Source organism: Salminus brasiliensis, chromosome 20, assembly GCF_030463535.1.
Source record: "Salminus brasiliensis chromosome 20, fSalBra1.hap2, whole genome shotgun sequence".
In the NCBI taxonomy this organism is placed as follows: domain Eukaryota; kingdom Metazoa; phylum Chordata; class Actinopteri; order Characiformes; family Bryconidae; genus Salminus; species Salminus brasiliensis.
In genome coordinates, this window is record NC_132897.1 from 10,078,346 (window position 1) to 10,094,665 (window position 16,320).

General features: G+C 40.9%; 1 protein-coding gene across 6 annotated transcripts in view; it reads right to left on the reverse strand.

Annotated features, from left to right (window-relative positions):
* Positions 1-16,320, reverse strand: part of mctp1a (multiple C2 domains, transmembrane 1a) — a 196,512-nt gene that overhangs the window by 58,504 nt on the left and 121,688 nt on the right. For all 6 annotated transcript variants that reach the window (XM_072665258.1, XM_072665256.1, XM_072665257.1 and 3 more), the window contains 4 exons: positions 14,466-14,652; positions 6,938-7,031; positions 1,219-1,321; positions 323-425 (listed from right to left, as the gene is read on the reverse strand). In XM_072665258.1, coding sequence (XP_072521359.1) covers positions 323-425; positions 1,219-1,321; positions 6,938-7,031; positions 14,466-14,652 — 487 coding nt within the window. The remainder of the gene's footprint in view (positions 1-322; positions 426-1,218; positions 1,322-6,937; positions 7,032-14,465; positions 14,653-16,320) is intronic.

Sequence of the window (16,320 nt, forward strand, 5' to 3'; positions counted from 1 at the left end):
TTAAACATATTAGCTGGACATTTCCCCCAATCCCTTTAAGAAAAAAATCTGTGGGAATTTCCCCAATTACTATGAATTAAAAAGCCTTGGGAACTAATTTGCAGAGTTTCTTCCTGGGGTTACTCTCTTTTTGCTAGTGGAGTAAGTTATGGAGTCAAGGTATGATGATTAAAAATCTCATCTGGACATTTCCCAAGGCACTTTTTTTAAAATCTCATTTTCAAATCAGTTGGAAAATTAGAAAATTCTCATTTACTCAGAATTAAAGCCTTGCATGCTAATCTGTAGACTTTTTCACAGGCTTAAGCAGCTTGGGACTTACGCTTAACAGTGGAATGGCCACTTTGCCCAAGAAGTCAGCGCTCCGGTCCCGATCCTCGTCGTAAACTGTAACCTCCAGCACGGAGTGGATGTCTTTCACGTTGCTGGTTGAAAGACAAAATCAAATTGGGAAGGGGTAGGTGGAGGGGAGGTGGAGGAAAAGAAGTCATTGACTAATATTAACCATCGAAAAAGATCTTTGAAGTCACAGCGAAAAAAAAATTGATTCATTTAAAGCCTTGGTGACAGTCTCCATTGTGTGAGGGTTAAAAAAAGATGCAGCGATTCTCCCTTTGAAATGCTATCTTTGAAAAGTAGGCTAAAGAGTGGAAGAAAATGAGGTTATTCTTAAAGAGACGGGCACTCCAAGGAGAGGCTAGATTACCCAGCTTTCTATGGGAATTCACAAATGAATTTCCAGCTGGGCAGATTGAAAGATTATGAAAAAACATCAATGGAACAACCTCTAGATTCCAAACTAATGTGAGGAATTATGTACGGCACATTACCGTAGCATTCAATGATTGAACTTGCTAGGGGAGTGTAATTTCATCCTGGGGTTAATCTTGGTCCTTAAGGAACAAAAAAGTTTACTTATATCTAACAAGTCCATGTAGAGCCTGTGACATAAAACTAAATTAAAATGATTTAAATGTTCTTCTGCTCTTATCACTTTTTATGGAACATAACAATTTGCCCTTAAATAGGACACAGTGTTTTTATTCTAGTGTAAATTGTAGCAGATATGAGGTGTTGAAATGAAAAAAAATCTGACATTAATTAACACCAGCTAATTATAGTTACCATTATGATATAAATAAATTAATAAAACTAATAAATAAGCAGGAAATACACATAAGTAAAGTATGTGTGCTACACATATCAGGCTTAACTCACAACGTGAAGACTTTGTTCCACTCTGGGTTGAGATTTTTGTACACTGTGTGTGTCTGCAAGCGGTCGTTGCTGAGCTCTACGACACAGAAGGGGTCACTCTTGCCTGTGAGGGACACACACACACACACACACACACACACACACACACACACACACACACACACACACACACATTACCTTTATCTGTTGTAGACTAGTGTAATCCACTGGCTACCAGCTGCACTGGTAAATGGCAGAGTTTCTCTGTACCTGATAAAGGTGTGGGAGAGCTGGGCCAAAGGGCTAAATTATACCCCACTGCATCGTTTAAAACACACCACAGCTTGAGGGACAATTTATCATCGCCAAACTGATTTGATGTATTCATTTTTGCCTGTCTGCGGTGTCACGGCCTCACGCTGTACTGATACGCTGGCCTTGCGTGCAGGTAGATAAGAGTTTTAGCCGCACTGCTGCCCCCGGCCTTGCACACACATACACACACACTTATAAGCAGATGTTCACTCATAGAGGGCTGTTAAGTTCACCTAACAGACATGTTAGGGTTTATAATCACAAGAAATTCTTTTGTAAAATTCCTAAAAGCATCTAAAAGTCACAACAATCCACACAATTTAGATAATTAATAAAAAATAAAAAATAAAAAAAACACTACTGTAGACTTCAACTATAGACTTAATACAGTATCCTCACTGAATCTGAATGACTGCATTTAAAACACTGTACCACATACAGTACTACAGATATATCTGCTATCGCAAACAAAGGTATTTAAAGTTTACCCAAAAAACAGTCCTGCTGTGAAAAAACAGTAACTTCCAGTGAATATTTAAAGCCTCTGCCAAATCATGGAACAAAAAAACAACACAAAATTATCATAAACAGTCAACTCTGGAGAGATATTAAATCAAAACCAGTGCCCTATATGCTTTGAAATGTGCTATTAAAATATACATGTAAATATATCTAAGTAATTTGAAAGGACCAGCTTCCTCCTCCAGCAAAACTCAAACAACAAACTCCTAATTTCAGCTTTGATCTCAACTTTGAACAAAACATTTGGGAGCATTTTTATTGTTTGTAAAAGAACACGGTTTTTAAAAGATGGGTCAGAAGACAACAAAGATATGTTGGTATTCCCGTGACGGAATTGAGATTTCCTTGTTTCTCAACATCACGAGCTAATATAACCTGGGAGCGTTCGGCAAGTTCTTCACAACAAAGTAGAAGAAGGGTTTATGCATCAATTCCCAGCAGATGAATAAGAGCCTGCCATTGATCTTTGGGTACGACAAAAGCAGGACATTTCAGTGACGTGCAGAATAAATGTCACCGTGATCAATGCAAAGTCCTGGCTGTCACAAGCCCTATCACTTTCAAGAGCTCATCGATCGGCCAGCACTGGATAAGTTCATGTTTGTAATCAATGCGGTTCTAAAATGCAGTTATGTGCTTCAGTTCAAATTCAAATGCTGCAATGACTGTAAACGGAGTGTTCATTTGCTTGTATCCTGCAAGCACCATATTGTCACTGTTTCACAAAAACCTTGCATCTCCATTTTTGTTTTTTACTTTGTTATATTTTTATTATTTGAATCTGGCAGTTGCATCCAAAATTAATGGACCAATAGAAATACTTCAAAATTACTTCTAATACAAATCTTGACTTCTACTAAAGGAGGACAGTAACCCAAGGACACAAAATTCACATTGATTTTTATTTTTTAGTTTTATTGTTTAGTTATTATTCAGATACATTAGCTAACCATTTCACATTATGTGGAGTCCCACAGGGTTCTATTTAAGGCTTTATGAAACTGGCAGTAATGTAGGCTTACACAAGGGTTTAGAGGGTTTAGAAAGTTTACTAATCCTTCTAAAAAGTTGTCATTTTGAAGATACATGTTTTTTTGTATCGTGACATCGTGCTTAATGCTTATGTTTACTTTAAAATATTCCTATCCGTTATACAAATGAATAACATGACTTTTAGTCAACCCAGTTTATAAATGTGGATTTTTTATAAAGCCAGTCAGTGTGCATAATATCTGCTTCCAGGCAGCACTGAAAATATCACCCAAAACATGCAAATAACGTCTTCCAAACTCCATGAATGACATGAAGTGACTCCAGAAATGACCCGAATAAATTAGACAGCGTTTGTAAATGGAGCTCTTCCAGACGGTTCTAATTGTTTGTACATAAGCATTAAATTTCTCTGTCTAAACAGGTTCGTCAGTGTCTCTCAGTTCTTTTTTCCCATACTTAGCGGGCAAGCACCGGGGGAAGCAGTTTATATTAATGCCTAAATTAACATGAACTGATAGGCAGAGAAATGTACCAACAAACTGCACATCCTCACGCTACAGTCCTGCCTATGACACATGGTCGTCCTCGGCGACGAACTCTGACCTTGTTTGTGAGGCGGCTGTCTGAGCGCATTTCACGCTTCGCCTTGGATGAAACTTTGACTCCCCAGGTGTGGCCGGCGAGACACCCTCCACGGGTTAATTTCGGGCAAACACACTCCGACTGGCGAGATGAGTTCAACCTCATTTTGGCTCCAATTTGACCAGCCGAATGCAAACGTACGGCACAGTAATTACATTTTTCAGGTCTGGAAGGCGTCTTAAATGAAATCCGGGGACGTGTTATGCAGAAGCCTGCATGTAACAGCCACGTCCAGACACTTTGTACGTTTCACTGCTGCTCCCCAAGCACTTGAAACAGTCGTCGTATATGATTACACCTGGAATGACCTCTCAAAGAATTTTTATACAGCAATTACAGTATCTAGTAGATGCTGGTGTGTTGTTGACAAACAGTTCAATTCAATACAATATCATGATAGTTGAGACTGTTAAAATACCCGATGTGCAGCACTGTATGACATTCATCTAATGTGTTGCTTTGAAATGTACTATTAAAATATACATGTAAACATACTGCCTGTGTCATGGTTGCATTTTCATTTTAGCCATTTGTTCTTAATATTATGTCACTATTTTATCAGTTTACCATAAATGCTCCAAAATGCATTTGAATAAAATCTTTTTTCCATTGCCTTTCATTGCAAATTAAGAAAATGATGTGAAACGTCCGATTGACAGTAACCATATCTAAATAATATAAAAGTATCAGCATGTCTTTCATACTCTAAATGACAGTCTCTCCCACTACTAGAAAGAAAAAAAAAGTGGTGTCCCTTCAGAATATGCTCTGAATACGTCAGAATACATCCCCCTCGATACGCTCAGAAAAACATATCATGGTGGTATTTATTGTGATATACACAATATATAACAAACACATAGGGTGTGATAAACTGTCATATAGCATATTGTTATACTGCCAACTACTAAGATTAACATGGTAAAAGAAGTGATGAGAACCAGAAGATATCTCTCCTAAATTATGCAGTGTATCATGAAATCAGTAGTGTATTGTCATTGTGCCCACCACTAGGACTACAAATTAGAATTACAGTTACAGAAATGACATTAAATAGATGATACCTCCCATATGCTCATAAAAGCATACCATCATGTAATGTATTGTGATATTGATAGCATACTGTGATTTTGTCCACCACGAAGATGAAAAATGAGAATTACAGGTAACCACCTTACAGGCCCACACCTCAGTTCTTAAATACTTGAGCTCTACAATTAGCAACAGTTTCACAAACCCTAAAGCAGAACACTACATAATGTGCTACACTAAATGGTTTCTAAATAATTCTGAATGATTTCTGCATTAGTACTAATAACCAAATAACAGACATAGGATTCAATGTGAATACAAGCTAAATGGTGAGTTGGGGTTTGTAATAGCTGCTCACATGATTGTGTAATACGGTTCTGTCCAGCGGGAGCCAGGAGAGGATGTGGAGCTGCACTGAATAGGGCCAGTCAGAGGGGGTGCAAAACCCACTCTGCCTAAACGCTGTTGGTTTTTACACACTCTGTCCATTTATTCTGCGCGGCCTGGAGAGTAGGCACTCCAGATAAACACCTCAGTTAATTACAATGAGAAACAGGTTGAAAGAGAGAGAGAGAGAGTGAGAGTGAGAGAGAGAGCGAGACAGAGAGAGAGAGAGAGACTACAAGGAACAAATCAGGCCCAATGGACGCTGGAGTGCAAACGAGGTAAACCGGAGGATGAGAATACATTAGGCTCTCTCTCTTTCTCCCTTACTCAAAGCCTGCTCTCTCGCTCTCTCTCTCTCTCCTTCTCTGTCTAGCTCTCGCAGACTCTCCCTGTCTGTTGTGAGCTCTCTATTAGAGAAGGCACTGTTCCGTGGCCCGTAACCCTGTTGGCTGACGCCTCGGTGCCAGGACCCGTTTGAGACAGTGGGGCCCTGGGGAGCCCGAGGCTCTTCCAAAGGGGGTTTGTGAGCCGCAGCTTTATGGCAGGAAAAGAGTGTGAAATCAGAGCTCACGAGGTGGCCTCGGTTACCTTGGGAACGCCGGACCGCTCTTCAAGGTCAACGTAACGGGCCGGACCCCCGGATCGGGGGGAGATTGCAGAGCTGTCAGATAGAAGTGTGCGTCTGTGTGTGTGTTTCTCTCTCTCTCTCTCTATGCGTGTTTGTGTGTGTGTGTGTGTTGAAAGGGTTCCTGCCGTAGAGCATGTCTTAATTAAAGAAGGCCAGAGAGGTAGCACAGACAGAGAACACACAGGCTGGGGAGATGAAGTGTGTGTGGAAATATTGCACCTTCAGGATGATACACTCTCTCTCTCTCTCCCTCTCTCTCTCTCTCTCTGTCTTCTGCATGCACTTTCCCTCCCTCTCGAATGCTGGCTAAGAAAATACATTGATAAAAAAAAAATCTTACAATAAACAGGTAAACAAAAATTGGGTTTTAATAACAACAGAAAATGACAGATCTTAAAATAAACACTGTAGCCATTAAAGAAAAGTACCGATGAGATAAACAAATTAAATTGCACAGAGTTTGCACTGGCTGTCTTACTAAGACACTTCACAAGCGCAAATGAAACTTTAATCCAGACCCAAGAAATAGGGCAGAGGGCACGTTCCCAAAAATAGGAACTACAGAAAGAGAACTCTATTTGAATATAGCCCTCACAAACTGAAGGATGACTCCAGCATTGAGGTCATGCAGTTTCTGAGGGACTTGTAAATGTAGTTTTTTTGTTCCTTCTTTCTTATTTATTTATTTATTTATTTTTGGACATAACAGATGCAGATGCACATTTTGTTTGTGCCAGTGGAGTATTAGCACTGAGGAAAAGGATGGCCCGTGGTAAGTGTTTTTGTTAATGGTCCTGTCTCTTGTACTGTGAATAGAAAAACAGCGTCGTGCGTCGGCTCCAATCTCTTTTCAGCTCCATAATACATACTGCCAGAAACTAGGCCTGTCCACGGTAGACTTAATTAAAAGGAAGAATTAATGGAAAAGGAAGAGAAGCGTGGGAAAATACGTGTCAGACACACATACACACACACACACACACACACACACGGCAGACTGAAAAGTGCCTTCCGTCCATTAGTAGAATGCTGAAAACATCATCAGGCTCTTGTTATGCCTTTGTAGCGAACTAATACTCTTGGTATCAGTCAGCAGAGACAAAGAGAAGCATGTGAAGGATAATTTAGAATACTATGTCTTATATATGAGTGTGTGTGTGTGTGTGTGTGTGTGTGTGTGTGTGTGTGTGTGTGTGTGTGTGTGTGCGCGCAGGTCATCACCTGTAACATCGGCTGCCATCAGTCCTTCTGCCCGAATGACCTTCACCTGTATCACACCCACATCTTTAATGTTGTGGAAGGATCTCAGCAGACTCTGCAGGGTTACAGCAATGAGGCTGGTTAGAACAAGAGCAGAGGGCCTCTGCAACACCTACTATTATAAAGGCCATACAGTATCAAGACAGCTTAAATATGCTCTAAACACTATACAGCATTAGAATACCATACTGTAAAGCAGTACAATGTCTGAATGTCTAATCAGATGTAAAAGGTGTTGCGCATCACATAGATAATATTCAAATTCACCAGGAGCCCACCTGATTTAAATGAATGAAAACTAGCCAACAAGCTACTGGACAATATCTACAAATAATCCTGGTTTTGTGTTGATTTCAATATTAGTTTTTTTTCCTAAGCAAATAAAGGCTTACTTTGCAGATAAACAGCTGTTTAAATATAGTTGATATCGCTTGTAAATATCAGGTGACTAAGACGGTTGCACAGTACTGGAAGTAGGTTATAAAAATGCATATATGAAGTCACCCTTTGATAACAGTGGCTGACCAAGGTGAGGTACATAATTAAGACATAAAGACACATCATCACTGAAAACTTTCTGACATTTTCCAAAATGAAAAATGTATAGGAGAAAAAAAGGAAACATATGATAACCTACTATGAGTTAACGTTCATGACAATTTGAGCCATTTGTATTAGCCTGATTATCATGGAATTTTACACAAAGTAGCTGAGAAATATTCTTCAAGTCTTCAAAAAAGTAATTACCGGAGTTGTCTATCTAATGGAAGTCAGTATCAAAAGATTTTATTCCAAGTCATTTTGGATCATTTCTATTGGTTTATTCATCATAAAAGTTTGACGTATAATGTATTTGTATATATTGTTATATAATTTATAACATAGTTTTATAATATATATATAATTTAGTTTGAAGCCTTAAATGTTCAAATATTTTGTCACAGCAGTGATGGTGTGCATGCTTAATGTGAGTCTGTCTTTGTCTATTTTTCTGTGATCCTGGCTATGTTTTTTGGGCTCTTTTGTAACAGAAGGAGTTCATACCAGCCACCCACATATCAGCCTTCAAAATTCAGCTCCAAACTCTCCATCACCACCCAGGCCTGTTTCCCTAAGCTCCATTAGACGCTGCTGCAAATGACAGGCTTTAGAAGGGGTTAAACTGTTCAAAGGCAAGCACACCTCCAAAGCCTCTTTAAGACTTATGATTTATGAGAGGGCCAATTACACTGGTCCAGATAAAAGCCATTCATTCAGACAGCATAATGCTCCTTAACTGCTCCTTTGTGTGTCCAATGGAACATTAAAAGGGCTGACATTTAGCGATGAAACAAATGCTGCATCATATGCTAGCTACGTGCTAGGGCCCAAGGATTTTCCTCTCGCCTGTGTTTCTCTGGTAGTGCCGAATAGTATAGATATTATCCTATACCATCATATATTCTAAATATATGATGGCATATATGATGACCTGCCTATACATTTAGAGACTTTGGTTTTGTCACCTGTAAATAATTTAAACAGCCCCAAAGTAATTGAATTTTGAACACAAGATGGGTAAGATAGGTCAGCATGTGGGGCTTTCTGTTTGCTACTGTGTTTTCTATCACTGTAAAAAGACCATCATGCTGTCCTTATTGTTGGATGCACTAATAGTTTCAGAGTAAGTGCACACACTCATTTAGAATTAAAATCAGGGCATTAAGGGGTTATTATTGATTGTTTAATGGGAATTACAGGTAAAAGGTGACTGAAGTCTGAAGTGTACTCCTCGTCATTTGTTTTCTTGTTTAGAAAGGAAGTTCTTGACACTTGTTACAAAAATCTGTTGTTTTTGCACAGATGTTTAAAGTTAATACACATATTCTTCCTACTTCTCAATGTTAAAAGAATCTAGTATAAAGTATTGGGAACTTAAACCAAACAAAAACTACATTTTCAGAATGAATATCTATTTTTTATTTATTTATTTAAATAATAACCTCAGGTAACTAAGCTTGCATCATACGAACCAGATCAAAAGTTGAAGGCCAGAAGCCTGCCAAGCAGCAGTCTACACAAAAGGCTGTCACAGCCAGCCAGCACCAAATCGTCCAGCTCAAAAAAAAAAAAACATACTTCAATTTATTTTTCTTTCTGGCACTAGCCCCCCCAACACACACACACACACACACACACACACACACAGAGGAATAATTATAATTCGATTTTTTTAAGTCCAGGCTATGGACTTAATTCATTATAAACTCCAGCTGCCTTCGCCTCTTACTGCTGATATTATTGTTAAAACTAAAAAAAATTGGTGATAGTGGATGAGTGGAGAGGGGGGAGGGAGTAGAATAGAAGGGTTGATGACAGAGGGGGGAAATCTCTTTCCACACAACAGTAATGCATGATTTCTCTTCAGATAGCTTGTTATTTATAATTATCTTGGCCTTGAATAGAAAATGTTAGATTTTTTGGGAGGAGGAAGAGCATTTCAATAGCTGAAAAAAATCTGATGCCTGTGTGGAGTGAAAGAGACTGAAAAAAAGTCTGGAGATGAGGTTTCTTTATGTTTTTTATTTAAAACATGAAAAATATATTTTCACACTTTCTTACCTACCAGAAAGCAAGGAAGGACAAGGAAGTGGGCTAGGTGTGTGTATGAGGGAGTATGATGCATAACACACGTAATTTAGTTTTTGTACCTTGTCAGGATGCAGGGTCATTCATATAGTATATATATATATATATATACATACATACATACATACACACACAGCAAATATTACATATATTACATATCATTCATGCTATGTCTTCTATTCGTAACATTTATATAGCAAGTAATAACACATTTTTAAACTTAAACCTAAAAATAATTTTAGTCATAATCTCAAAATTATCTCAAAATAATTTACAAAATTAAAACTTTTCTAGTAGTTCTGTACAATGCATCCATAGTCAAGACATTCTTTCCTGCAAATATACAAAAACAAATACAAACACACACACACACACACACACACACACACACACACACACACTCCACAGTGCATGCGTTCTACCCCCTCGGAAAGTGGGGACTATGTGCTGGGGGAGGGGAAGGTGGCGGGGCTGTGGCTTTGATTGACAGCTTGTCACCGTGACGTCTTATTCCATCTCTGTTGTGGAGAAAATGAATGTCACCGTGCGGAGCCTTATGACTTGCTGTCATCTCGCAGGCGCTCACCTTTTATCAATGCTCTAAATAACATTTCAAGCCCACCGTCTCCTGCCGGACAATCCGGTCAGGGGACATTAAATCGGATGACTGTGAAATGTCATAATAAAAATGGAATGCTAACAGCTTCCCCCTCCATTCCTCCCTCCTTCTTTCCCTTCTTTGCTCTTTCCTTTTACATCTCTTTCACTCGGTCCCTCTCTCCCCTTTTCACACACACACACGCTCGCACACACACACACTCTCCAGTGCATTTGTCCGCTGTGTGATTTTAAAGCCAGGGACAGGATGAGTGTGGAATTGGGTGCCACCACTTGAGCAGAGGTCACCCTGGCCCTGACGCCCATTAACGTCCATTACACTCTCGCGCCTTCTCCTTATTAAAATGCATAATTTCTGTCTGCTTACAACAACAGCCGAGGAGAAAAGCCGCACCGCTCCCATCAACAAGAAAAAAACATATCAGGAAATAAGGAAATCTTCGCAATATGGTATCTTCCTGCAGCTCTTAGGTCATGTTCAGGGCTTTTCTTGCTTTATCAAACCTTACAAGACGGTTAATCTTTAAAAGAGACTGAAAAAGCTGAGAGAAGACCAATACAAGGCAACCTATGGGAAAAGAGAGGAATCTGCTCACGAACAGACCAAACTCATTGCATACTCAGCAATTTTTAGGATTCTGATAAAGCCTGTGGCCTTCAAACTCAAAAAGGGCAGAAAATCGCAATTGCTTTTACACACTTAAATAATAAATAAATAAATAAATAAATAAATAAATAAAGGTTCTTCAAAGGTTCTTTACTGGGATGTGTATCTTCTAGGACAAGTCTTCAGTGGCATTCAAATTGTATTTTATGTGGTAGTATGTTCTAAAGAACCATATATTGAAAGGTTTTTCATATATTGAAAGGAATATTGAATTCATATTGGCAACCTTTATTTTTAAGAGCCTATGAAAACACCAGCATCATATTTATTATCCATTCAGTAATGATTATGGCAATAGAGAGGCTCCAAATGTATTGGTGAATCCTCAGGTGGGCTTTGTCTGGTCCACACAGAGACGTAGACCAGAGCGTATGAGGTAAGACGTGACCTCGGGAATGACAGGTGGACAGGCTTTTAGCATCCGACATCTTCATTGCGCTTTTTGGGCCATTAACACACCCTGACGAGGCACTCAGCCACCCACCCTTGCTCGCCCTACATGCAAACAGCTGAAAGTCATCTGATATGCCTTTGCCACTTTAATGATGTACGTGAAGCAGCCGCGAAGAGATTTAATTGCATTTCGGGCTAGCCTAACCCACCCCTGCCCCTCCCCCACACCCCCCACAATCTTCATGGCGCAGGCATTTAAGGTTTAAGAAGGGAAGCAACCGCAGCTTCAAAGCCTCCCCATCCACCTCACCCTTCTACCTAAACGCTTTATTTGTTTGGTGAACGTCAGCAGCGGGCCAGTGCTTAAGGGACTTAAGAGCTGATGACTGCTGCTGGACGCTTTAATTCATACAGCCATCTTCAGCCAGCTGATTTTACAGTGATAGAGAGCCCCCCCCCCACCTATACCTCCCCCTTTCCAGATGCAGCACCACCTAGCCTGCGCTAATCTGTTTAAGGAGTATTGTGCGGCATTAGCAGCAGCACTTCATGTTATCTGCCCAGCTTGATAAGGTACATCTTTATTAAATTCCCTTCTTTGAAAGGGTGTCAAGCAGGGAAAAGGGAATATGCTAATAGTGAGGACAAATTAAAGTCTGCCTTTTTTAAATCCACTGTCCTTCCTCCCTCCCTCCCTTCCTCCCTCCTTTCCGTCTCTAGCCCAGCATATCTATCCCCATCAGACTGCAGGCAAGGGTGCTAATGAATGCCTAGATGCGGAGAGAGGGAGGAGAGAGGGGGAGAAAAGGAGAGCAGAAAAGCGAGGAATGAGGGAGTAAAAAGTATATCCTTTAGCGGGGTGGGAGGGAGGAGGAGAAGAAAAAGAAGGGAAAAAAAACCCGACAAGACTCGAGCAAGGTGAAATAGCTTTTCTTTTCATTTTGCATACCTACCCCTCCCAACTCCCCACCCATGCCACGTTTCTCTCCCTCTCTTCTCATCCTCCATCTCTAGGCTTCTGCGAGTTCCTCGCTTCTTCCCTCGGTCTAAGAGCTCCCCCTCGTGGCTGCGTGATGTTCGGCGCTCCGTTGTCAACCAATGAGCCTTCGTTCTCGCTAATGTGGGTCAGCGGCGTGCTGTTTGGCCTGTGGAACGCTTCCGCCGCTGCTCTGCCAGTGATCAAACGCATCTCCCAGCATGACTTTCCACTTCAATTAGAGTAGAATTTGCACAGCCTGTCCCGCGCTCGCAAGCCATCTACTTGCGACGAGCTAGGACACCTAGCTAGCGGATTACGGTGGGCGTTGAAGAAAAAAGAAAAGGAGTCCAAGCTTGAAAGCTGGTCCCTTATAGACAGAGACACGAAAATTCAAGAGCTTCATCTGTGTCATTATTCCAGAGAGCAGATGCATCAGAGGTGGTTAGTGCCCCTTTTTATGTCTGCCCTGTCCCTTGCTATTGGCATGTAAAGAGGTGTCGGAGAGGCACAAATGGCAGCGAGCAAAGGGTTAACAGGCCAAAGACAAAGAGACAGGCTGAGAGCATTGTACAGGCTGGAGGAGATGGAGGGCCCCGGGGCCGCTGAGGGCCAAAGGCCCCCACACAGGGGCACTGGGCTCTTTTCAGAGTCTGCCTTTCAACAGCACACCCGGCCTCAAAAGAGGCTGTCAGAGCTTCCCCCTCCTTTTTACGCCTCTCCTCCAATGCTCTGTCCCAATCATCTCCTCTCCTTCTCTCTCTCTCTCACTCTTCGCCTCGCTCCTCTTCTCTCCTCATCCCTCTCTTCAGAGAACAGGGAGGCCCAATCCCGTGCTCTCCAGGCCTGAACCAATCTCTGGCCCCCAGAGGTTGAGCAGCTTTGAAAAGGAGGTCACATCATTGAGGTGCTGCCAGGTCTGAGAACTCAGCGCCAAACAGGCAGACAATTCAGCACGGTGGTGGTGCTGGGATGTATATATGGAGCAATATCTAAATGGAGAGGCTGTTTTAATACATACTATAACTGGTAAATGGATCTATGAATCCTTAAAAAAGGGTGTATGTAAAACACCTTATATACAATATGTTTAAAACGGTTTATCAAGGGTTTTTTAGAAACTATTTGAACTTAAAGAGCCCTAAACTGGTTCTACACAACACTCAGGGTTCTGCTATTATTACATGTTACAAAATCTTTTGTTGGTTCGATTGTGGTGTCACCTGGAGTCGATCTGGTCAGTGTACGCTGCAAAACTGAGAGAAAGCACTTCAGGCAGGAAAGTTCACTTAAGAATCGTTCAAATCTCAGTGGAGGCAAAGCATTTAACATTCAAATACATACAGAAGGTTGTAGAACGGCCTGACCGTTGGTGTGGACATGTCCCCATTGCAAATACAGGTTTATGGGAGACTTCCAGAGAGAAGCCTTTACCTGAGACCAGCTAGACCTTGACAGTAGAGGAAGGTTTCCCAATTTTCAATGTGATCCCTGAAAGGAAGCACTGATTCTATTGTCCCAATCTGTAAGTACCTTCCATCTGCCAGCTGTAAGCTTCAGTAGAGGCCACCTGAACACCTCCCTGCCATGAACCTGTTGTCCGAGGAGAGTTCCAGAGAAAGTTCCAGACACATTTCCAAGTGACCTCAAGGAAGAGGTAGGAACCTTGTGCCAAGGGCTAGTGAGCTGATGAGTGGCCTCATGCATGACAGAAACCCAACTCTGGGTTGCTTAAACTAAAATGAGGCTAGCTCAAGGTTTGGTAGACAAATAAAAGAACTACAAAATGATAGGTCAAAGTTCTAACTAATGAAGGAGATATGAAACCTAGATGGCATTACTTGAATTCAGTTTCCAAATTCAATATAGGCCACACACACACACACACACATCCTACGCTTGACCCTAAAGCCTCAAATTGTTTATGCTTTTGTGTTTGAAATGGTTCACTTGTTAACTCATCCACTCTACAACAGTATATAGTACACTGACCTTGGGAACGACCACAGAATTCTGCCAAATAACTGACACACTTTATAGTGCTCTATTTCTCTAATAGGGGGTGACTGTGATGCTGAGTGAGTGATGCTGCGTTATTCAGTAACTGCTTTGAGTGTTTGGTAGTCATGTAGTGTGGGCCCACATACAGCCCATAAAGGGCTTAAAGGGCTTAACGCTAAAATGCACTGGAACTCATCTGCACTCACGTATCTGTGAAGGATCTCTCTCCTCTCTTGCGGGTCGTCCAGCATGTTGACTGACAAGTCTGAGATGGAGACGGCAGCGGAGGCGGTCAGGGTGACCAGCAGCACGAGCGTGCCCTCACCCTCCTCTAGTGGGAGGTCCAGCCTGTGTGTGCATTCTTTAGGGAGGAGAGAGAGGTCCACTTGACACCTGAAATGAACACGAACACACATGGACACAGGACTACTGTCGTTATTATCTTCAACACAAAATACATCAGTCACAGATTGTTCCTGATAAGACTGGATCACATTTACAACCATGATACATTATGCAGCCTTTGGAAAATGAACAAATGGCAACAGAATGTGGAGAGTGAGAGTGAAAGTGAGAGAAAGGAATAGAAAGGCTAAGGGAGAAGAGAGAAAGAGAAAAAACGTCAGATGATAGAGAGGCAAATCACAAGAAATGTGGGAGAAAGAGAATGTGCAAGAGACAGAAAGAGAAAAAAAAGAAAGAGAGAGAGAGAGAGATCTATGTAGTTCTGTACTGCATTCTGTACTGCAAGCTTTTTTACTCCCCATGTCCCCGTTTCTTCCAGTAAAGTGACAAGCTTATAATGCACTAAGCACCTGGCCAGTCGGCCCACTATCTATGTGTATGTGTGTGTGTGTGTGTGTGTGTGTGTGTGTGTGTAATGAACATTTGAACTGAACCTGAATGAAGAGTCAATGTGAACATCAGTACGGGCGAGGACTCGAGGAGATGAGCATTTAAGGAAAGGGGAGGAACCAATTACAAGAGTGGCAAGAGAAGTCATTTAGACAAGCCATCTGTATGAACGGCAACATGCATGAGGGAGTGTGTGGGGAAAAGACAAGCTGCTGGGTATATTCTGCTAGCCCATTCCCCACTTCCCATAGCCATTAGCTCCCCTGTCTCACACGGTTAATGGAGTCTTGTCAGGGACAGAGATGTGTGTCTGTGCACAAATTCTCACATATACACACATACACACACACACACACACACACACACACACACACACACACACAGTAATGGTATGGATAGAGTGCTGGACCCTGAATGAAATGAGTCGGAATGATAGCACATTACTACTCTGACTCTTCTTTTATCTTTCAGTCTATAAATGCCATTTATTTGAGCTTCACATTTTACTGAATACTCACTTTAGTACTGAAAATGAGATCAGATCAGTGCATATTCATATTAATCTAGAATCTATAGATTCAACACTATTGATATATATTAGTGATTAAGAACGATAAGATGATTAAACACTGGACGTACAAGGAATGCTTGGGTGTATTTTTTAGGGGGTGGGCCTGGGCTTCTTAAAAATAAACTTTTTTTAGTTATGTCAAACAAACCCCCTCCCAAGAAAAAACACATATTTGTGGTTTTCCAACAGCAGTCGTTCAAATATTACATTCTATGTTACTAAAACAGATAAAGGACTTAATTAAAATAAAAATGTGGCAAAATATTCATTTATTCATCAACATGTATTTCTCATTTATTGTTGTGAAAAGTATAGTATATAGCACTAGAATATTATAAGGAACACCTAATACGTAACACAGTGTCTATGGATATGCACTAAACTCATGGATCTAAACACACACAGACACACACACACACACACACACTTCATGGCTTCTTTGACAGTTTTATCTGCAGGAAACATACCTCCTAAATGATGCTCTATAAATTTTGATGCAGGCTGTGGTCACTGGAGCAGTAAAAAACCCTATAGTGTCGTGTTTTGGGTTGACAATGTGCTGTTAAGTCTGCACTTATCTTTAAAGGTGCCTGAAAGTGCTTAGATACTTTTACTGATTGATTGGTAATAAGAAT